General features: G+C 42.9%; 1 protein-coding gene across 3 annotated transcripts in view; it reads left to right on the top strand.

Moving 5' to 3' along the window:
* The first annotated feature begins 4,472 nt into the window (after window positions 1-4,472).
* The window catches only part of Clpb (ClpB family mitochondrial disaggregase), a 141,573-nt gene continuing 123,000 nt past the window's right edge, over window positions 4,473-23,045 (top strand). For all 3 annotated transcript variants that reach the window (XR_003301872.2, XM_026400990.2, XM_077797615.1), the window contains exons 1-2: window positions 4,473-4,937; window positions 7,990-8,041. Coding sequence is in view for 2 of the 3 variants with exons in the window: in XM_026400990.2 (XP_026256775.2) it covers window positions 4,532-4,937; window positions 7,990-8,041 (458 nt within the window). In the remaining variant the exon portion in view is untranslated. The remainder of the gene's footprint in view (window positions 4,938-7,989; window positions 8,042-23,045) is intronic.

Genomic DNA, 23,045 nt, shown 5'->3' with positions numbered 1-23,045 from the left:
ATGCAGAAAAAGCATTTGACAAAATACAGCACCCCTTCATGTTCAAAACACTAGAAAAACTAGGGATAAGAGGAACATATCTCAACATTGTAAAAGCTATCTATGCTAAGCCTCAGGCCAACATCATTCTAAATGGAGAAGAATTGAAGGCCTTCCCTCTAAAAACTGGAACATGACAGGGATGCCCTCTTTCACCACTTCTATTTAACATAGTTCTTGTAACACTGGCCAGAGCAATTACACAGACAAAAGAAATTAAAGGGATACGGATAGAAAAAGAAGAACTAAGTTAGCACTATTTGCTGATTAAGTGATTCTATACTTAGAAGACCCAAAAAATTCTACCATAAAACTTCTAGAACTAGTAAATGAATTCAGTAAAGTAGCAGGATATAAAATCAATACCCATAAATCAGAGGCATTTCTGTACATCAGTGACAAATCCTCTGAAAAGGAAACAAGTAAAACTACCCCATTTACCATAGCTTTAAAAAAATAGAATACTTGGGAATCAACTTAGCAAAAAGAGGTGAAAGACCTCTATAATGAAAACTACAGAATGCTAAAGAAAGAAATTAAAGAAGGCCTTAGAAGATGGAAAGATCTACTTTGTTCTTGGATAGGCAGAATTAATATTGTCAAAATGACCATACTACCAAAAGCACTGTACAGATTTAATGCAATTCCAATCAAAATCCCAAAGACATTCCTCATAGAAATAGAAAAAGCAACCATGAAATTCATCTGGAAAAATAAGAGACCCAGAATAGCTAAAGCAATCCTTAGCAAGAAGAGTGCAGCAGGTGGTATCACTATACCAGACCTTAAACCATACTACAGAGCAATAGTAACAAATTCAGCATGGTATTGGCACCAAAATAGACTTGTAGACCAACGGTACAGAATAGAAGACACAGAAACAAACCCACATAACTACAGTTGTCTTATATTAGACAAAGGCTCCAAAAACAAGCATTTAGTTTTTATATCTGCTTAATCTCTAGTCTGTAACAGCCCCTTAGTTTCTGGGTCTTTCATGAATTTGACACTTTTGAAGTATATGGTGGTAGGGAGAGTTCTGAAATTGCTCCTAACACTTCCACTTCTGGGTCTATATACCATGTATACACCCTGAGTGCCAGCAGAACCTATGAATATGATGTATCTCACTCCTTTGATTACATCACCTATTAATTTGACTTTGACTTATTATATGGGAGATTATTTGAGTGGGCCTGATCTAATCAGGTGAACCCTTAAAAATGACTTGGCCCCTCCTAAAGTCAGACAGCTTGCTTACAAGTGTGACTTGATCTACAAGAGGTGGTCCCATGGCAGAGATCTAAGAATAGCTTCTAGGAGCTGAGAGAGGTCCCCAGTAGCCTATACCTATCAACAGAATGGGACCTCAATTGTACAGCTGCTAGGAAACAATATCTACCAACAACCCAAGGGAGTTTTAAAAAGTACTTTTCTCTAGATGAGCCTTCAGGTGTGAATACAGCTGGCTGACACCTTGATTTTAGCCTTGTGAGGCCTTGAAGAGGGGACTTGGTTAAAATATGTTGGACTCTAGACCCATGGGAATTATGAAATATTAAATTGTTAATAAATTCATGATGACTTCTTATGTAGCAATAGAAAATTAATACAAATATTACATCAGTTATTTGTAGAATGTCCTTCAATATGGATTTGTCTTGAAATGAGCCAGGAGCATCTTATGTGTCATTTCATATTTTCCTTGCTTCAGGTCTGAAAATAACCATTTTTGCAGGGGTAATTGGTTCCTGAATGATGTTTAGATATGGTGTAGGTGTGTTTGCTTCTAGGATGTTGTTGGTTTTAGATCCTCTCAGAGGACAAAGCTAGGTAACTTATTATTATAACCCATACATATTTACATTTCTATATTTCTATATTGATCTATCTGTATACTTTAAAACCATGAGTTTTATATGGATACCTCTGATTCCAATTCAATATTGCAAGGTTAATCTTAGCTTTTTCTATTCCCTTATTTATAACCTCCTTCTCCACAGTGAAAAACCCAGCAACAGTCTATTCACTCCTTTGTGTTAACTGTGTGTGTGTGGGGGGGAGGGTTATATTTCAGGAAAAGTTGTTTCCATAGAATGGGTGGGACAGAGTGATCTTCCACCCCACTTGAGAGGTAGGTCCCTGCATTGATTCTCCACTCTCTGCCTCCTCCTGAATCCCACCCCAATCACCTAACTGCAAACTAAATGAAACTTGAGTTCTCTGCCTTCCAATTTAAGAGCTGGGTGCTCAGGCCTGAGGTAGAGTAACTGGAACCTAACATAAACCTCTGCTTTCTGCTCAGACCAAAAGGAAGTCTTCTTGGAGTGAATGTCTTTTACAATACTAGCACTAGTTGTCACCTCCAATGTTGTTTGAAGTTTGAAATAAAATGATATGACACTTTTTAATTTTTTATTTAAATGCTAACACCATAACTTAAGGGTTTTTGAATTGATTGTTTTTTATACATTTATTTATTTGTTTATTTATTTTCATGTGGTGCTGAGAATTGAACCCAGTGCCTCACACCTGCTAGGCAAGTGCTCTACCACTGACCTATAACCCCAGCCCCTTGAATTGGTTATTGACCATCCAGAAGTCACTGAGTCCCAGCCGATTCTAACGCGTGTTTCCATACTTGCTGAATGCATCCTACACAGACATTGATAGTTAACCTCTGTATTCTTACCAAAGACTGAGTACCCCTCATGAACATTTTCTGTGAAACTCAAATGAGGGAATCCATAGGTAAGTGCTTAAAAACTATGCCACACTAAGTAAGCTGAAGAGCGCTGGGTTGTGTCTGCAGCAAGACAGTCTGAACTCTGCTCACTCTGAGGTGCACTTCAGAAGGCAGAAGTAGTCCAAAACAGGGATGGTGACACCGCTATTGTGAATGTGAATGGGTGGCTAACAAGAAGGATATCATGGAATCTATTAAAATACGAAGAGTCTTTAAAAGCATTCATTCATTCATTAAACAGCTATTTTCCACCTGTCTTACTAACCCACCTGGAAGTAAGCAGTACCACCTGAGGAGGTTTAGAATAAGAGTATGATGCCAGACCAGAGCAAAGAATACAATAAAAGCAGCCATTTCTTCAAGACCGCCTGTGAGCAAGGTACTGTGTTAGGAGTTTTCTACATAGTATCTTACTTAATACAAACAATCATCTGGACTATCAGAAAGTTAAAGGAAATTGTCTAAGGTCAAATAGCTAGTAAATGCAAGAGTCAAAACTAAAATCCAGGTCTGCCTGAAAGCCAACGCTCATGCTCATTTCCGCTAAAGTGAAAGCAATCCATTCTCTGAAGAAATATTTATTGAGTGCCTCTTTTGTTCCAGACATTATTCTGGGTGCTAGTGATATAAAAGTGAAGGGGAAAAAAGTCCCTGTAGCATGGTGTTCATGTTGTCCTGGGAAAATAAATAAATGAAAAACAAATATTTAGTATGTCAGGTGGTGATTAAATAGGATAGGAAAGATGGGGCCAGGTTGGGTTGCTGTCTTTACTGGAATGATCAGGGACATCTCTGACAATGTGAAGTAAGTGCAGATCTAAAAAACACGTAGAAGAAATAGAACTGGCATAAAGACAACTTTCCTTCTTTGCCTACTGTGGGTTCAGTTTGGAAAAAAGGAAGAGATAAGATACAGGTGTTTGTGGAAGCATGGACCTGGAGTCAGAAGACTTTTTATTTTATTTTATTTTATTTTATTTTATTATTTAAATGCTAACACCATAACTTAAGTGAGTTTTAGTCTAGGTGATTTATTGGCAAATCATTTCACTTTTGAGCCTAAATTCTCTTAATTGTAGCCGGGAACGACAGTCCTTGCCCAGCTTCCCACACGCAGCCACTACGAGGATCAGATGAGACAACCCATGTGAAAACTCTCTAAAAATGATACAAGTTGGAAATCAGGGTCAGAGGTCAACTCTTCACGCGAAAGGCAGTGTGAGTGGGTAAGTGAATTAAAGGTGTCCTTATTTTAGGATGCCCGTTTCCCCAGGCATCTTTTTGAAAAGTCGCCCAAATGAGAAATGAAATAAAAGAACTAATAATAAGTTTCATAACAGGTATCTGCTGAAGACCCCTATTTAATGTAATACTGGTCAAAAATTGCATCATGTGTTTCAACTAAACTAAGAAAGAAGTTCTGAGATTGGAATCTTGTAACTCTAATTGCCACGCCCCATCGTAGCCTTTTTCTTTTCGCCGCGCCCCTCCCTCTGAACTCCATTTCCCCACATGCCCCGGGCTCCTCTCAATCAGCCGACTTTGTGACGCAATCCCGCTGCCTTCTGGGAAATGTAGTTTATTCGATCTCCGCCTGCGGAAAGATCTTAGGGCTTGCAGACTACCACTCCCGTGAGGTTGTGCGCAGCCCCACCCCGTTCGCGGCGTCTTCGAACGTGCCGCGGCAGCCATGTTGGTCGTGGCCAGCACAGGGGCCGGCACCAGGGGGTTATTGAAGCAGCTGTCATGATGCTGGGATTCCTGGTGTTGAGGAGAACGGCGCCGGCGCCGCAGCTCCTCCTCCGGCTGCTCAGGTCCGCAACGCTTCAGAGCCACGGAGGTGTCTCCGGCCAGAGCGTAACCACCAGGGGACGCGGGGAGCCGCAGTGGCTGAGAGCGGCCGCCGGGGGGCGCCCCGGAACATCTTCGGCATTACCACTTGGTCGAGGGGCAGCCACCTGGGGGCGCCGGGGAGGATGCACCGAGAACCAGCTCCTGTCTGCTGCCCCCTGTGGACGCCTACCTATCCCCGAAGAAACCCTCCCGGGACAGGACAGCTGGAAGGGTGTCTCTAACAGGACCGGGCTGGGCATGTGGGCCCTCGCCACAGCACTGGTGGTTCACTGCTACAGCAAGAGTTCGTCCAACAAAGGTGATTATGGGGCCAGGTTCAAGGAAGGGAGATGCGGGAGGAGTGTCCTGATCCGCATCTTTGGAGGGTGGAGTTACTTATCGATTTAGACCTGCATATCTTCAGTCTTGGAAGGACCCAGACCAGACATCATCTGATTTCAGGGGCAGGGTGTTGCATTGGAGAGCTCACCAACTCGGAATTCTATAATCTCCCCTCATAGGTCAGCCTCCTCTCTTTGGGCATCACTTTGTCTATCTGTACAATGGGGGCATTGGACTAAACATCTGATTACAGCATGGTCCTTTTGTGCGCTGATATTGTGTCTTCCAAAACGTCTCCAGAAAGCCACAAGCAGTTTTAAGGGCAAGAACTAACTGCTGTAAAGAAGTTGTCTGCCTACAATGGCCCGAGAAAGGAAGAGACTTGATTCCAGTGCCAGTTTGATCCCTTACTCCTTTCTGGCCTCACTGACTACACCTATAGTGAAGGATGATTTTTCAGTACTTAGAGTAGTGTTATTTTGACTCCTCCTGGAGTGTGGTGGCATTAGTCTTTTAGGGTTTTGCTGTACCTGTTCTCAGACTTGAGTCAATCTTGCCGTGTGGGGCAGTTGGCAGAAGAAGGAAGTTGGATTCCTGGAGACCAAGAGCAGTGGGGTTGTCAATGTGGTTGACCCAGATTGGCCTCTCAGCTGGGTTCATGGAGCTAAGCAGGGGCCGGGAGAGTGGGTGCGGAGCCAGACTTCTCGCCTGCCTGAGCCCAACCACTCTAGTTCTCAGTTGTCCTTAAGAAAGGTACTGAGGCACGTTGTCCATAGATTCATTCCAAACTCTGAGACCTTGGAGCAAAATTGGGGACTGCCTGGACTTACATTTGTTTATTCAGTAGGATGTGACAACTATAAAGGAAGTGTTTTGAATAGAAGGGAGGACACTAGGGATCTTGTTTGGGGTCTAATTCTTCCCTTCATGAATATGAACTCTTGCTCCTTCTCATTGGACCTCTCTACAAAATAAGGGCATTAAAATAGACTCTAAGGGCTCTTCTAGCTTAGGCAGCTACGATTCTGTAACTTGTCACATTTTGGGTGATACCTTCTTGTTCCTAGTTTTGAGCGAGGTATATGGTAAGTTCTAATTTAACATGAAAGTCAGTTAAGGGGATGGTGCAGGTAGTTCAGTGTACAGAGCTATTGAGTGGTGTTATGTGTTGTTGGAGGAGCAGAGGGCTAGCAGGGCCAGGAAAGCTTGCAGGATGAGGCGGGGGATGAAAGAAAAAGAGAGTGACAAGGTAAGCCCCTTGAGAATAGGGAATGCATTTTACCTTCTTTTTCAGGTTGATACTACCAAGTTTTTCTAACACCTATGTGTTATTTGCCCACCAGTGTCTGGAACTTAGTGGCTACTTAGTAAATGTGTCTTGAGTTGGGTTGTATTCCATGCAAAGGCTTTCGCCAGTAGTTGGTTGCCAGTAGCTAGCAGTGGCCAGTGGGTGGAGGATGAGGTTTTTGGAATGAGGTGAGAGCAGATGGAGGGATATGGATTGGTTTGGGATTCTTCTGTATGCTATGGAGAGCCATGGAAGTTTGCTAAGCAGGGAATGTCCAGAGGCCAGTGTGTTTAGATGAACTGGAGGAAAGTAACTAGAGACTTGCCTAAGAAGTTCTTGTGAATTTCCCCAAGAAAACTCAATAATAATCCAAATCATGAACAATTCCAACCCTTCTGACTTGCCAGCTACCTCGTCCCCTGACTCAGGGTTTTGAGCTAAATCCCTCAGAACTGTGTAGTAGAACTGGACCCTTCAAAAGCCAGGAGGCCCTGGTTTTAATTGGCACATTTCTTACTCACTCGGACTTTGGAGAAGCTATTTTTATCTGCAGAGCGAGGGGAGAATGGGTAGAGCCATCTTTGAGAAAGGGGTATTTTCCTTCTAGCTGGAGACTGTCTGAGCATAATTTGGTGTGTGTTTGAAGAACAGTCATATAAGGTAAGGAGGAAAGACCTGGCCCTGAGATGTAGGCCAGGAGGTAGGTGAAGGCATCAGTGTCTGAAATGGTTTTCATATGTATGATAAGGTGGGTATCTTATCTCTTACGCAGATAAGGAAACTGAGGCTCAGGATAAACAATAATTGTTGGAACTGGAACTAGAGCCCGGATCTTGTTTCTCCCACATCTCACTAGCTGACTGTGACTGGATAGAGAGCTCCTGAAGTAGGGCTGGGTAGGAGTCAGTCCACTATCTCAGAACTAGGCTGGGCACAGAGGGCTCCATGGGGCATTTAGTATTGGACTGTTTGAAAGAGTTGTGCCTTTACTGTTGACTTTTGAAATTTTCCAAGTCTGGCAGTTCTTCCTTGTGGCCACAAGGTGATGCCAACAGCCTGCCAGCTGCACATTGCTGTTCTTCTAGGCCTGGTGAGTCGAAGGTTCTGACTCCTGTGCTTTGGGCTTTCCTTCTCTGAACTTGGCCCCAAAGAGTTTACAGACTTTTTAACCATCATTTTGTCTCAGCATCTTTGTGAGACTGGCATGGTAAAGATTATTGTCTCTGCTTTGTAGTCTGGGAACCTGTGGTTTTTAGAGAAAGGGGCACATGGTAAGTAGATGGTGAATAGGTTGGGGCGAGGTCTCAATGATTCCTAGTTGAGGCTTTCTCCATTTGTAGAGTGGCCTACACCCTTGCCTGTCGCTGTCCATTCTCTTCCCTCCCTTTGGTTTGTGACCTGTGACATCAAGATTCAGAACTAAGAAATAGGGAAAGAGTGAGACAAGGTCAGGGAATGGTTAATAATAACAACCATAGTAATAGAAAATACACTTTCACAGAGTTTTAGAGCTATGAAGAGCAGCTCATTTTTATTCTAAGTATTTATCCAGGTGAGGTGTGGAGCTAGCAGTTTACCTACATCCCCTGTGTGGTGGGAGCAGTGGAGAGTTCGGGCTCCCTTAGAGAAAGGTATGGAAGTCAGATTGCTAGCAGTGGAGCCCAGGTGGGGAGGGATGATGAAGCATCCCTGAGGAGAAGGTCCTGGCCAGCCATCTGATCAGCGCCCCCTCTCTCTTCAGATGCAGCCCTGATGGAAGCTGCCCGTGCCAACAATGTTCAGGAGGTCAGCAGGTAAGTGTTGGCCCCCAGGCCTTGCTCTCCCCCAAAGAGGGGCCGAGCAGGTGAGCCCCTTCCCCATGTGATGACTTTGCCTTGGAAGAAGTCCTCACTCTTAAGCTGTGAACTGTCCCCTGTGATTTCCCTGTAGCATCAGAGTCACCTGAACTCCCTTGGCCCAGGGTCAGCCTTTACATATTTTAGGTAGGGAGGAAACTCCCAGATATCCCTGAGTCTTCTGCAGGGATTATTTAGACTCCCCTCCACATCCTGTGGGTCCTTCTCTGGATCATCTGGTTTGTTTTGTTCCTCTGTGGAAGGGGCACATGTTACTGCTTGTTGCCTGGATGGGGTGCAGGTGGGCACCCATGGAGAGAGGCTTGTGGATTTAGAAGGAAGCTGGAAGACACCTTTGTGCCAGAGGCCCTGGGGCTAGAAAGGCCTGTCTTCACTCACGGCTGGGGTGCCCATGTTGGGTCCTGCCAGGGGAAGACTGCCGTTCTCCAGCCTCACTGATTCAGCTAGTCCTTTGGGGCCATGAAGTTTTGTATTTGAGGTTTGTCTTGTTTTTAAGCACAGGGACAGAACTCAACTCAAAGCTCATTCTGGTGCCAGGGACAAGGCAGAATCTGTCCTGGATAATGCTGAGCCTGGGGACAGCATAGAGTGTGTCAGCTAGGGGCCACTGGTTGAAGAAACTACTGACCCCTTCTGTCCCTCATCTTGACCTCTTTTGTCCCTTTGAGTAGATTTGGGTGGCCATAGGACACCCCCTTTTTCTCCTACCATCACATCCAAATCTTAGGAAGTTAGATGTTTGGGGCAACTATCCCTGTACCCCAGTACCACTGTCACTTGGTGCTCTTCCCACTCCAGCAGCTCGAATATATAAGAGAGTGCTGAAAGGCAGCCACGGCCCCTCCAAGACTTACTGCTTTGATTCCCTTTCATTTTATCTGCAGCATTATTATTGATTCTCAGGGGTGCTTTTGAGTATTAATGTTCAAAGCTTAGTTTTTAATAAACCACTTTTGAAAGTATGGGCTGGGAGTTGTTTTGTAGCCAAATAAATATGATGGAGCAATAGTTTAATAAACATGCGATGATGCATCTTAAAAAACCAAGCACAGATGTCATCTTGATATTATAAGAGCCATTCATAACTGCAGGCTGTGTGTGGCATCTCCATTCCCCCAGAAACAAATGAGCCCTGCTTCATTCTGCCGCAATAGAAGGGAAACAAGGGGGTGGAAACTGGTCCTTGCTGACCCTGGAATCACCTGTTGGTAGCTGCAAGGTGCCTGCTTCTCCCTGGCTAGCCCAGAGAACTCTTCTGGATATTCATTCTTGCTGGTGTGGACAGTGTCTCTTGGGCCCTTTCATGGAGGTCCCCGGTCTCTATCTTGCTTTCCTCCCTCTTGTTCCCCAACTCCCTTGGTCAGGCTGACTTGGTCAGAATCTCCCTTCACTGCGTGTGAGGAAGTCTGAGATGAGTGAGACACCGACCCTACCTGCAGCCCCTATCTCACACAGCACCACAGAGCAGGGACAGACTGAGCAAAGGCAGAGGCAGGCGAGCCTGGCTGCCTGCTGGGCCAGGGGACTCTGTGGTGCAGGGTGTGGGGAAAGAGGGAAGGTGACTTGAGAGAGGCTGGAATGTGCACAGCCTGCCCTGTCCAGGTTGAGGGTTTTCAGACCCTCAGTGGGGAGACATGGGAGTTTTTGAGCAGGGGACTGACCCTGCTTGGTTAGGACTGTTTCCGAGAGCTAAAGGATGAACTGAATGGGGAAAAGCTGAAGACAGCTCTGTGGAGAGACAGTTTTAATAAGACAGATTCAAGGTGATAAAGGCCTGAGAGCACATTGTTCCTGCCTCACCAAAGCAGTTCTTGCTTCTGAAAGAATTGAGTTGACGTCTGCTGGGCACTATAGGTGGTGTGGGGTGAGGGTGGTAATCTGGCTGTGGTCTCAAACAGACAAGTAACCCACCAATTACAGTTCTTCCTGCTAACAGAGCAGGTGTTGGAAGACGTAAGTATAGGGATGGCCTGACCATCCTCACTAGAAGGAAACCTTAAGTTTTACTCAGCCTATCTGTGCCCTAGACTCTGCACAGTTGCTTCTTGTAGCTACTTATTTGTTCCTCTGTGCCCTGACCCTTAGCTCTGCCCATTAGATTGGCCTATAGTGGAATAGAATTTTTTTTTTAATTTACACATGATTGAGACACCATATATATGATTGGTATGGTCATTGATTCAGTATTTGGAATAAAAGAAGGATCTAGTGAATAATATTCTACTCTTTCCATGCTGTCTTGGGATTCTTGCTGTGTATGTCTCTGTTCTGACCTCCATCATCTCCTTTCTTCAGTCCAGAACCTCAGGAGAGCTCTGGATAGGCACTGTTCAGGAGGAAGTGCTTCATCCTCCTCTTTAGAATACTCAAAGAGTCTATAGTCCCTGTGCCCTGGACGTAGGACCTTCACACAGCATCTCTGTGCTCAGTGATCATCTGCCTGAGTTCTGGCAGCCTTGAAGGCTCAGTTCAGGTGTTGCCTCTCTGTTAAACCTTCCTGGATTCCTCTCAGCTGAGTGTTATATTTTCCTTCCCCTACTCTACCATTCCCTCTGATCTGGAAGACTATGAGGGTTGGATAAAAAGGGCCATGCCAGTATGTAGCAGGAGGGCAATCTAGAAAAGAAGTTGGAGGTCAGGGTGGAGGGGCAGGGCTGAACATCAGGATTGAGGGGTAGATAGTCCACACAGGAAAACTAATGAAGTCCACATGCTGACTTAATCAGGAACTGATCCCAGATCCTCACAGTGTGTGTGACCATCAAGCCAATCTTCTGATACTGGCACTGATATGTAGGCACCATTGACTTGCTTTATGTGAATCTGGCTAATGATGTGTGGGGTTGGCAGAACCTACCACTCACAACACTTTGTTAAGAGTTTCATGGGCTACATTTTACTTTTAACCACAGGATTGTGTTTCTCACCATGGTAGGAACAAAAGTCTGGTGCCCTAAAAGTCTGTTTTACCATATGTGCTAGCACAGGAGAACTCAATTGCTTTACTCATTTCAGTGTAACTGAAGCGAGAGGTCCTTACTCCCACTGGTTGCCTCCCCATTGGTTTCATGAAAGGGAGTCTGGGTCTCTTTGCCCTTTCTCCTTCCCTCCCTCCCTCCTCCCTGAGGCACTTAAACTTTGTAAGTTCATCCAGTCCTGGCACTTCAGAAGTGGAAGCCTGGCCCCCATCCTACCTGTTGACAGTGAGCAGGTGGCCCTGCTCCTGGGCTCAGCCCAAACCTGAACCTGGTTTCTGAACTGAAGAGCCACTCACCCGAAACAGAGGGCACATCTGTCTGGGCTCAGGCTGAGCCATTTGAGGACTCCTCTTCTCCAGTGGAGATCACATTTCCTTCTGATCAAACCAGTGAAAAACAACATTCCTGCCTATTTTCTTCTACTAGCAGTGGAGAAGCTGGGCTTCTGCTAAGTAGCTAACTCAGTTGTTTATCAGCCCAGCCTCTGATGAAAGAGACTTGGTGGTATCAGTCTTGGACCTCTACCCTCTGCCCTTTCTCTCCATTTGTTCATCTGATAAACATTTGCTGAGCATTTACCATATGTTGGGTCCTCTCCTTGGCACAGGGGAGGCATGACCTCAGTAACAGATCCTTTGGCAAAAGTGTGATCTGTGCTACAGACAGGAAAGTGCAGGGACTGCTGCAGTGCAGAGGTGTCCCTAATCAGCCTGGGGGGTTAAGAAAAGCTTCCTTGAGCAAATGGCACATGATCTTAAAATATCAACAGTGTTCAGCAAATAGAGGGGGAAAGCATTCCGAGCAAAAGGGACAGGACCAGTGGTAGCACCAGGGCAAGGAACAGCCAAGGGATGTGTGGGAAGGGGAAATTGTGCATTGTTTGCCACAAGATCACAGTCTGAGGCTGAAGGGACTGGAGATAGGTAGGGATCGGGTCATGAAGGACATCGATTGACTGGACCTCAGTTGCCCACATGTCTAGCGTGTTCTCTGTGCCTACCCCTGTGGTGAATTGGGCAGGGTAGGGGGTGGGGCACAGCAGTGAAGAAGGAGAACCAGTTCTGCCTTTGAGAAGCTTAAGTCTCTCTTGGTAAGAAAAGAGGACATGAGTAAAAAATTGTGAACAAGCAAAGCAAAGCACAAAATGCCTGACTTGTATGAGTCTAAGTCATGTGGAGATGATAATAGCTAGAACCTGTGAATTGTAAAGTTATTATTACTAGTAATTATTAATTTATGCAACCAATGTCAATGAGTGCTTGTTAGGAACTAGGTGTTGGCTGAGTGCTGAAGACACAGTAGTGAACACGACCAGTACAATCCTTGTCCTATTGGTACTTACAGTCCAATTGGGAGCCAGAGGACTCTAAGTATGTACTTCAAAAGTGAAATAAAGTTTATCTTTTCAGTAAATGGTACAGGGACAACTGAGTAGGCATATGCAAAAGACTCTTCTCAGGTGGAGATCACATTTCCTTCTGACCAAACCAGTGAAAAACAATACTTAGGTAAGCTTAAATCTCCCTTGATAAGAAAAGAGGACCCTAATATCATATGTAGAAATGAACTCAAAACAATCATGCAGCCAGAGACATGAAAAATTGTGTTCCAAATGTGTACTGTGAATTGAAATGCATTCTGCTGTCATGTATAAAAAATTAGAATAAATAAATAAATTTAAAATTTAAAAAAAGATTCATGGAGCTAAATGTAAATGCTAATGCAGTAAAACTCTTAAAAGAAAACATAGAATTAAATCTTTGTCACTTTGGGTTAGGCAAACCTGCCTTAGATATGGTATCAAAAGTACAAGCAACCAAAGTGGGGAAAAAAATTGGACTGCATCAAAATTTAAAACTTACGTGCTTCACAGGCTAACATCAAAAATGTGAAAAGAAGGCTGGGGCTGTAGCTCAGTGGTAGAGCACTAGCCTTGTACCTGTGAGGCACTGGGTTCAATCCTCAGCACCACTTGAAAATAAGCAAATAAAATAAAGGCATGCTATACATTTACAACTACAAAAATTTTTAATGTGAAAATAACAAATAATAATAATAATAATAAAAGAATGTGAAAAGATCCTAGTTGGGCATGATGACACATGCCTGAAATCCCAGCTACTCAGGAGGCTGAGGCAGGAAGATTGCAAGTTTTAAGACTCTGAGAGAAAGACTCTGTCCCAAAATATAAAGGGCTGGGGATGTTGATCAGTGGCAGAGTGCCTGTGGGTTCAGTGCCAGTACTGCAAACAAAACAAAACAGAAAATAATCTACCTAAACATGGACAAAGGATCTGAATAGACGTTTCTTCAAGGTATATATACAAGTAACCAACAAGCATATGAAAAGATGCTCAACATCATTAGTCAGGGACATGCAAATAAAAACCACAGTGAGATACCACTTTGTACTCATTAGAATGGTTATAATAAAAAAGATTGTCAAAAACAAATGCTGTCAAGGATATAGAGAAATTGGAATATTCATACATGTTATAGAGGGGGTGTAAAGATGGTATAGCCACTTTGGAAAACAGCTTGGCAGTTCCTCAAAATGATAAACATAGAGTTACTTTATGACCCAGCAAGTCTGCTCTAGGGTATATATATCCCAAAGAAATGAAAACATGGACATTAATGTATTTGTACATAAATGTTCACAGCAGCATTTTTCATAACATCCCCAAAATGGAAACAACCTCAAAGTCAGTCTGTTAACTGATGAGTAGATAAATAAAAATATGATATCATATATCATAATGTTATTTGTCAATTTCAAGAAAGAAAGTACTGATATACTGCAAAACGGATGAACCTTGAAAGCATTATGCTAAGTGAAGGAAGCCAGTCACAAAAGTCTACTGTCTTGAAGTCTTGGATTACAGTAACAAAATGTCATAGATTGGGTGGCTTATAAACAATAGAAATGTATTTCTCACAGTTCTGGAGGTTGGAAAGCTCTGGTAGATATTTTTTCTAGTGCCCACTTCCTGCTTGGCAGATGGCCGTTATACTGTGTTGTCACGTGGCAGAAGGCATAAGGGAACTTTCTGAGATCTCTCTTTTATTTTTTAGGGGGGCTGGGATTGTGGCTCTGTGGTAGAGTACTTGCCTAGCATGCTTGAGGCACTGAGTTCAATCCTCAGCACCACATAAATGTAAAATAAAGATGTTGTGTCCACTTAAAAATATTTTTAAAATATTTACTTTTTAGTTATAGTTGGACACAATACCTTCATTTTACTTATTTATTTTTATGTGGTGCTAAGGATTGAACCCAGGGCCTCACACATGTGAGGTGAGCGCCCTACTGCTGAGCCACAACCCCAGCCCCCACCCCATCTCTTTTATAAGGTTACTAATCCCGTCTAGTAGGGTTCCACCCTCATGATCTACTTAACCTCTACAGGGCCTCACCTTCAAATATTATCACATTGGAGAGTAGGTTGTTGCCTGAATTGGGGGGAGGGGGGCATAAACATTCTGGCTATAGCGGCCATGTATTTTATGATCTTATTTATATAAAATGTTCAGAAAAATTCATGGAAATAAAGTAATTGCTGAGCCGGGTAGGAGATCAGAAAAGGGGACTGAGGAATTACTGCCAGTGGGTTCAGAGTTCTTTTTGGTGTGGTGAAAATGTTCTAGAGTGCAATTGTAGTTGTGATTGAACAATTCTAAATATACTAAAAACAATCCAATTGCACATTTCTAAATGGGTAGAATTTATGGTATGTAAATTATATCCCATTTTTTTTTCTTCTTAGTTAAACTTTTTTTAAAAAGTGAGGTACAAGACACTATAGGGTCTAACCTTGAATACAGGAGGCTTCTTGGAGGCATAGTGTGTATCAGTAAGGGAAAGCTTTTGAGCAAATGAGATTGAGGTTAACTCTGAAGAATAAAAAAAAAAGAAAGGTGGAAGGAAGTTAAGTTAGAAGGAAGAGCAGGTACAAGGCCCTGAATTAAGAAAAGATGTGGAGAAATTAAATAGAAGGCCAATATGTTGGACTCCAGAGAACAAGGGGGAGAAGTGGTATGAAATTAAGTTGTAAAGTTAAGCAAGGATCATACCACACAGGGTCTCTAGACCATGTTAACAGTTTTAATTTTTGTTCTAAGTGGGCTACCTCTGAGGAGTTTTAAGCCATATGTGCATGTGTGAGAGAGACTAACAGATAGGTACACATGATGTAAATTGTAATTTTTAAAGATCATCTGGTTGCTTGGTGAAGACCAGATTGGTGGAAAGCCATGGTGAAGACCATAAGACTGGTTGAAAAGAAACTGGAAAGGTCCAGACAGATGATGTGACTTGGACTACAATGTTAGCAGCAAAAATGGAGGAAGTTATCTGGACAGAACTTGGTGATGGTTAGCTTAGAGTCTGTGCCTAGTACAGTATTGTATGGATGAATAGGATTGATATGATTGACTGGGGAGGAGAAAGTGTTAATGAATTTCAGTCTTCAGGCTTGATCATCTGTGTAGATGCCATTGCCATTCACTGAGATGAGGATCCTGGAGGAAGACTGGATTGGGAATAAGAGAAGGATAATGAGTTCAATTTTAAACAGGTGGAATTTAACATGTTGGTGAGACAGTCAAATGGAAATGTCACCTAGGCAGTTGAATTATGGGTCTTTTGACTCTTCCCATGATACTTACCATGCTGCCTTTCAAAATCTTAATTATCATTTAAGAGATTCTTTTAATGTCTTATTTTGGTTTCTGGCTTGATGGTTTTCGAAAATAAAGGACTTCATAACAGCATAAACTGGTTTACTAGATGGCTTTGGGGGGAAAATTCTGATTGGGTTTACACTTAGGAAAAAAAGAGCCTGTGTTGAGAGATAAACACATTTATTCCAGCTCTGCATCCATGGCTTGGGTTGGTTCTTGTCCCCAAATGCTCCAGCTTGAGGCACTTGCTGTCCATGTACAGGATTGAGGTGTCCAGAATGAGTTTAGCTACAGCATAGGTAAACGTTCTACACATTGATCTGAGGATTTTATCTAATTAACAAAAGCCCTGGCTGGTAAATGCATTTGGCTGTCTCTGGGCCTCTGAGAGGCTGTCTGTTTATCGATTGTTGTATCGTTTTGGCTGGATGGGAAGATATTAATGATGGCATCAGAGCAACCAAAACATCCTGCTCTCTTAATCAGTAAATATGTAAATGTCCTTGAGCCTTGCAGTAGATTGAAACCTTTGTCTTAGGCTAGACCAGAGGTCAAGGCCTCAAGGACATCATTTCCTATAATTCGATGTCTATAGTTACAGCGTTTTAAGATTATTATACACAGTTTTTTTAAAGGAAGAGTGTAACTCACAGGGTTTTTTTTTTTTTGGGGGGGGGGGCGGGTGCTGAGAATCAAACCCATGGCCTTGTGCATGCTAGGCAAGTGCTCTACTATTGAGCTATACCCCCAGCCCTCATGCATGTTATTTGAATGTCAGCTGCCCTAAAGCCCAGCAGTCCAAAGTTGTGTATTTGGTAGAGCTTAGGAACAGAGAACAGCAAGAGCAAGTTGTGATGGGCTTGGCAGTAGCAGAATGTCACTCAAGGGGGAGCCTAACCCTGGGCTTGAACCTCCAGTGTTGGCCCTACTACTTCTGGACTGTGTGACCTCGGGCTAAATTTTTAACTTCCTCAGAGGCCTCCACTATAAACTACCTTTAATGATACCTGTCTGACCGTCCTCCTGGCTCTCTTGAGAGTCCCAGGCAGGTAAACAACTTTGAATTAAAAAATACTCATACCTCCAGGTGTCATGTGTATGCCTGTAATCTCACTCAAGAGGCTGAGGCAGGAAGAGCCCAAGTTCAAGGCCAGCCTTAGCAACCTGGGTTAAATCCCCAGTATGACAACAAAAAAAAGGAAAGAAAGAAAAAAAAATCATTCATGCTTTGGGTCATCACTGTCACATTCAAATTCCTGTGTGTTCCTATAGCTCCTTATACTTCCTCTGTGAACATCTAATACCTTCTGTTGAGATAGGTGGTTTGTTTTCTTGTTTCTCTCAGTACTGTTGCTGTGTTGTTCAGCACTGTGTGTGTAAATAATTAGGAATGACATGTTGAATATTGTTGAAAATGTTTTGTAAATGGAAGAGCATATACTTTAGTAGTTATCACAATTGTAATAAACTGTAAACAGCCAGGGAGAGTTGCACACCCTGTAATCCGAGCTACTCAGGAGGCTGAGGCAAGAGGATACAAGTTTGAGGCCAGCCTGGGCAACTTGGTGAGACCCTTGGTCTACAATAAAAATTAAAAGGGCTGGGATGTAGTTCAGTGGTAAGAGTACTCCTGGCTTCAATTACCAGTACCTCTAATTAAGTAAACAAACCTGTAAACAAACAGAGAACTAACCTCCCTTGGAAATAAGCAAAATGTAACAATGAAGTCGTTTAATCACTAATTAATTAAACAAATAACACCTACTATGTATGGTATTCTGCTAGGTGGATCAGTCAGGGGTCAGCCAAAAATATGTACAGGCTTTGCTTCATAGAGCTTAAAGCCTAGTCAGACATTTATCCTACAAATGTGAAGTTGCTACTGTGACAAATGACCAAGATTTCCCCTCCCCAGAGGGATTTTGCACTCTGTAGTGAAGGATAAGGAAGAGTTTCCTAGGTGAAGAAGATGGGAAGAGCTTTCCTGACAGAAGAAACCTTTGTTTACTAAAACCCTGTGGGAGGAGGAAGCATGGCAATTGCAAAGGACTAAAAAAAGGCCTATGGGACTGCAGCTAGAGGAAGGTGCCTGGAGCCAGGCGGGATAGGACATGACACCACACGGAGGAGCTTCGTCTTTATTCTGTCAGCAGTGGAGCTGAGTTAGAGCTGGGGGAGTGAGATGGTTGGCAACCCTTCCAGTCGCTGAGAAACATCAGGAACCAGTGTAAGTACCTGCCTCCGAGAGTGCGCCTGCATCGTCTTGGGCACGGTTTTGCCCTTCAAGGCAGTGTAGACTATAAAGCTGCAATCCCCCAAGGCCCAGCAGAGGGGTGGTTGCCAGGCTCTGTCTCCTTACCGCCATTGCTGTGGCCCAAGAGCTGCTCTTATAAAATCTCAGCTCCATCATGGCTATAATGCAGATCCTGTCAGCAAGGTTGAAACCAGTTGGATTTTTTCACCAAGGAATTTTCCTGGAAGTTGGGGCAGATAGAAGTCCAAGATGACTGAAAACAGTCAAGCTTTCTTCACTCTTTACCCTTCTGAGCAGGGGTCCTAGGAGCAGAGTCCTCTTCTAAGGCAATAAATGGTACTTCCTTGTGTTTCTGCCCAAGTGGCTTTTGGCAGAAATCAGCAGTTAAGTTCCTTGGAGTCTGACAAAACAAGATTTTTGCTACTGGAGCTATGCTCCATGACCTTGGAAAAATTACCTGATCTTTTGTAATCTTAGATTCTTTATTTGCATGGTAGGGATGATGATTGACCTACTCCACACCATTGCTGTGAGGAGTTAATGAGAAAATGCATATAATTTCTACTTAGTACCATGACTAGCACAGAGGAGGTGTTCAGTATATAGTAGGTGTTGTTATTAATGTGTTTTTAATCACATTGTTTTTTCCGTAATTAATAAAATTAAGATAATGGGCAGAATTTTTGGTTTTGTAAATTTTCTGTATAATCAGCTTTTACTCACTACATTTTTTAGCTTTTAGTGTAAGCCTTCAGAAACACCTCCCCAAACTGATGACCGTTAGTGAATATTAAGATGGGCAAAAAAACTCACGCAGAGCTGAGCTTGCTTAGTTTTACCACGGCTTTTACCATATATATTTAGAATTTTAATTAGTGTTTATAATATATCTAATAACAATTTCTTGGATATATTATTACTTTTATTTATTTATATGTAATAACACAAAACAGTTTTTAACAATTGTGAAATATTTTAATAACATTGTTAATATTATGAACAGTGGCTACTATTTTTGAATGACTTTTTTGTGTCAAGCACTAGGTAAGGCCTTTATCACTAAAGCCTCACAACATCCCTACATATATCAGCCCACTTCACGGATGATGAAACCAAAGTTGCAAAGAAAAGAAAAGAAATCCAAATTATAAAACAAAAAACAAAGTTGCCCACTTAGGAAGTAATCCATCCCTTCATTTTAAGAGTGGCCTACCCAGGATCCAGTTTCCTGTTAGGAATTTTTTAGGTATTTTCTAGCTAAAGGGAAAACCATTTCTGCCTGGCTTATTGGGAATCCACTAGGTTCCTGAAGAAAAACTGTCAAATCCCGACTCCTTGTCTGTCTTCCCCTCAATACAGATTTTCCTCAAATTGTCCCTAACCCTCACCAGCCACACTTGGCCTTCTCACCCTCCCAAGAGGACCCCCCATTCTGGCTTCTCACCGAGCCAAATGTAGACTGCGGTGAACTTTTGCGTCTTCCAGTCCACCCCATCCTGCTGTCTATCTCAATCCTATCGGTGCTTCATTGCCCACCTCAAGCCCTTCCTCTTTCACCTTACGCTAGTAATAATAGTTGTTCTACTTGAGGCTGACTGCTAGATACCTTTGTTCCTTGCCACAGTGTTGTGGAACAGATTGTGTTTTGTCTATTTTTTGAATGAGAAAATTTAATGCATGGGCAGATTAGATTCAGTGCCTGCCTGTGGCCTCATAGCTAGTCGTGATTTAAACACGTAAGTACTTTTCTCACTACAGTTCACTGTGTGTTGATCTTTTTGTATCAGAATTCCCATGGACCTTAGAGACTGAACTGTACAGTATCGTGTTTAGTGAGTTGCCTTTTTGCCTATCTCTAGTTGCTTCACCTAGGTTGTGAGCCCTGTCACAGCAAGGTGGATGGCACCATAGCACCTGCTTCACCATAGCATGTTACACTTGGCTGGCTGGGCCTCAGAAGGCACATGATACAGATAGTCTGACCCTACCCGTTGATTGATCGGTTGATTGAAATGTGTTTATTCTCCAAAAGCTGCCCAGCAGGAGAGCACAGCTCTAGGCAACAGCTGGGCAGACTGACTGGTCGCCAAGAGCCTCCATTCATGTGGATGGGAGGCCCAGGAAGGTTGCATAAGAATCCTCTTTGAGGCTGGGCTGAGCCTTCCATCTCAATGCTCTTTTGTTTGGGAGGTTAGCACCCAGGCCTCCTGGGAAGTCTGTGTGTTTGACCATCCTTTGCAGATGGACAGTGAGCAGTAATAGGAAGTGAAGCACAAACAATTGAGGGAAGCCCCTGGACTTCCCAGGGGCTCAGAATCTAGCCTGCAGGGCAGGATCCTTTCCCAGTTCAGACCCGTGGTTCAGTCATATCCACTACCTGGGTTAGACAGGATCCCAACACTTTGTCTCCAGCATTACTTCCTCTGCTTATTCATATCCACTGGTAGCTTCTCTGATGATCAGCATCTAGTCCTCTTGGGCACCTCTAGGTCTGAGGGGTTCTCTGCCTTCTAAGATAAGTAGATTCTGGTAGAACATGCATTCATTCATTCTTTTTCTCATTTGAAATATAACATACCAGAAAATTTGCCACTAGAGTATACAGTTCAATGAATTTTAATACCAGATTGTGCAACCATACCATGGACTTATTTCAGAAAATTTTATCACTCTGTTTTTCTTTTTAAGAGAGAGAGAGAACATTTTTTAATATTTATTTTATTTTAGTTCTCGGCGGACACAACATCTTTGTTTGTATGTGGTGCTGAGGATCGAACCTGGGCCACACGCATGCCAGGCGAGCGCGCTACCGCTTGAGCCACATCCCCAGCCCAATTTTATCATTCTTAAAACAAATAAACAAAAATCCAGTGTCATTAGGTGTCATATCTCATTCTCTCGGTCCCCCAACCTCTGGCAATCACTGATCTACTTTGTCTCTATCAATTTGCCTAGTCTGGACATTTCACACGAGTGGAATTATCAATATATAGCTTTTGTGTCTTATTTCTTTCACTTAGCATAACATTTTCAAGATTCATCCATGTTGTAGCATGTGGTCAGGTCTTCATTCCTTTTTATGGCTGAGTAATATTCCATGTATGTCTGTCACATTTGATTTGTCCATTTTTCAGTTGCAAATAGTAAGTTGTAAATTTTTAGCCATTTTGAATAAGGCTGCTGTGAACATTTGCATACAGGTTTTTTGTGAATCTGTGGTTTCATGTCTTTGGGGTATATACATAGATATGGAGTTACTGGGTAATTTAGGAACTCCTTGTTTATATTATAAGAACCCCCAAATTGATTTTCCAAAGTGACTGCAACATTTTACATTCTCAAGACTAGTGTAAGAGGGTCCCAGTTTCCCAGATCTTCTCTAACACTAGTTCTATCTATATTTTTTATTGTGGCCATTCTAATTTGTTTGAAGTGATATCTCATTATGGTTTTTATTTGCATTTCACTGATGGCGTATTGTGGAGCATTTTAATATGCTTATCGATCATTTGTGTATCTTCTTTGGCATTTATTCGCTGCTAATGGCCTGTCATGAACAATATGCCTCACTAAGCTTTGGGGAGGATACAAAATATATCACGACGAAATATATCACGACGATCTCTGCCTTTCAAGGAAGAGAATTATATTTAGTACATATAAGAAGGTAGGGCTTTGTCAACAAGGTGACCTTTAGTCTGGACCTAGAGATAGAGAGCATTTGGACATAAGCAGCAGCTTTGTGGAAAGGTTTTTCTGGGTAGTACTGGTAATGTAAGTAAAGGCACTTTTACTTAACAGAAAATGGCTTTATCTTGTGATGAATTCTGAAGTAACGGTGTGTGAAAGCAGCTGGTGTGGAACTTACATGGAGGGCTATCATCCCTTGTGTGGTCCTAGCACTATGCTCCAGGACTACTTGGCTCTGTTCTCCTATTCCTGACCATTAAATACTAGGAGCTAGTGCTCCAAACTACATGAGCCTGATTCCCTAAAATGTTTTGGTGCCCTCTCTGAATTCTAGGTGTGGCTGTTGTTGCGAGGACAGGACAGTTATCCCTTTGCTGGAGATCTTACGCTTCTATGAAAATGGCCTGAGCTTCCATTTGCTGCTTTTGGCAGCTGCACTGCATTCCTATTTTCTGTTAAGGACCTAGGTAGCTTGTATTCCATGAATCGGATTTGTTTGCCAAGCTTGCTTTAAGCCAAAGGCAAGGCCACTTTGAGGTATGGTTTTGCCGCATGAATATGAATGTGTTGGTGGTAGTATGGAGACTGCCAAGAAGAAGGGTAGGCTGGGCCTTTTTCATCCTGATACTAGAAGAAATCTCTTCCAGGGGAGAAGTTTTTAGGAAATAGAACTAATTAGAGTTTCTCCGTCTGCAAATAACTACCTTCTCACTTAAGGCTTTTCCTTCTTTATTATTTTCTGTCAACTGAAGTCCCATCAGATAACTATGGTGCACTGTCCCATGCTAAATGTGAGAAGAAAGGAGTGACATGGGCTGTGTGCCTTGGAAGGCAGTGTGGTTCCTTAAAGAGTATGGGCTGCTGTCCCAGGCTGCCACTTACTAGTCATGGAATCTGAAGTCACCTACCCTCTGTGAGATGTAAGCTTCTTGTCTAATTCGCAGGATCAAATGAGATCATAAATGTCAAGTGCCTGAGGCATAGCAGGCAGCTCAAGAAACATAAACTCTTGAACCCCGTCCTTTGAGAGCTTTGCTAGACATTGAGTCAAGCATGCTGCTGTTCTTGCTGATCCTATGCAAATATCTCTCAAGCATTCTTGACACTTACTACATTATTTTTTTTTTCTTCCCCATTTTCTCTCCCCCAGCTTTGCCTCAAAGCTCTGTGTGAGCAAGGTTCATGTCTGGTCTGTTGAGGTGCCCTTCGTGGGCTGGCTTCAAGGAGATGTTACTTGAGTTTTGTTGAATGAGTGAAAACCAACCTTTGCCATCCCCTCAGGGGCCAGAAATTATAATTGACTTTTCACAGTCTATTTACTGAAAAATCTTGTGGG

The sequence above is a fragment of the Urocitellus parryii genome, chromosome 4 (genome assembly GCF_045843805.1).
Source record: "Urocitellus parryii isolate mUroPar1 chromosome 4, mUroPar1.hap1, whole genome shotgun sequence".
NCBI classification, from domain to species: Eukaryota; Metazoa; Chordata; class Mammalia; order Rodentia; family Sciuridae; genus Urocitellus; species Urocitellus parryii.
This window is presented reverse-complemented; position numbering and strand designations above follow the sequence as displayed.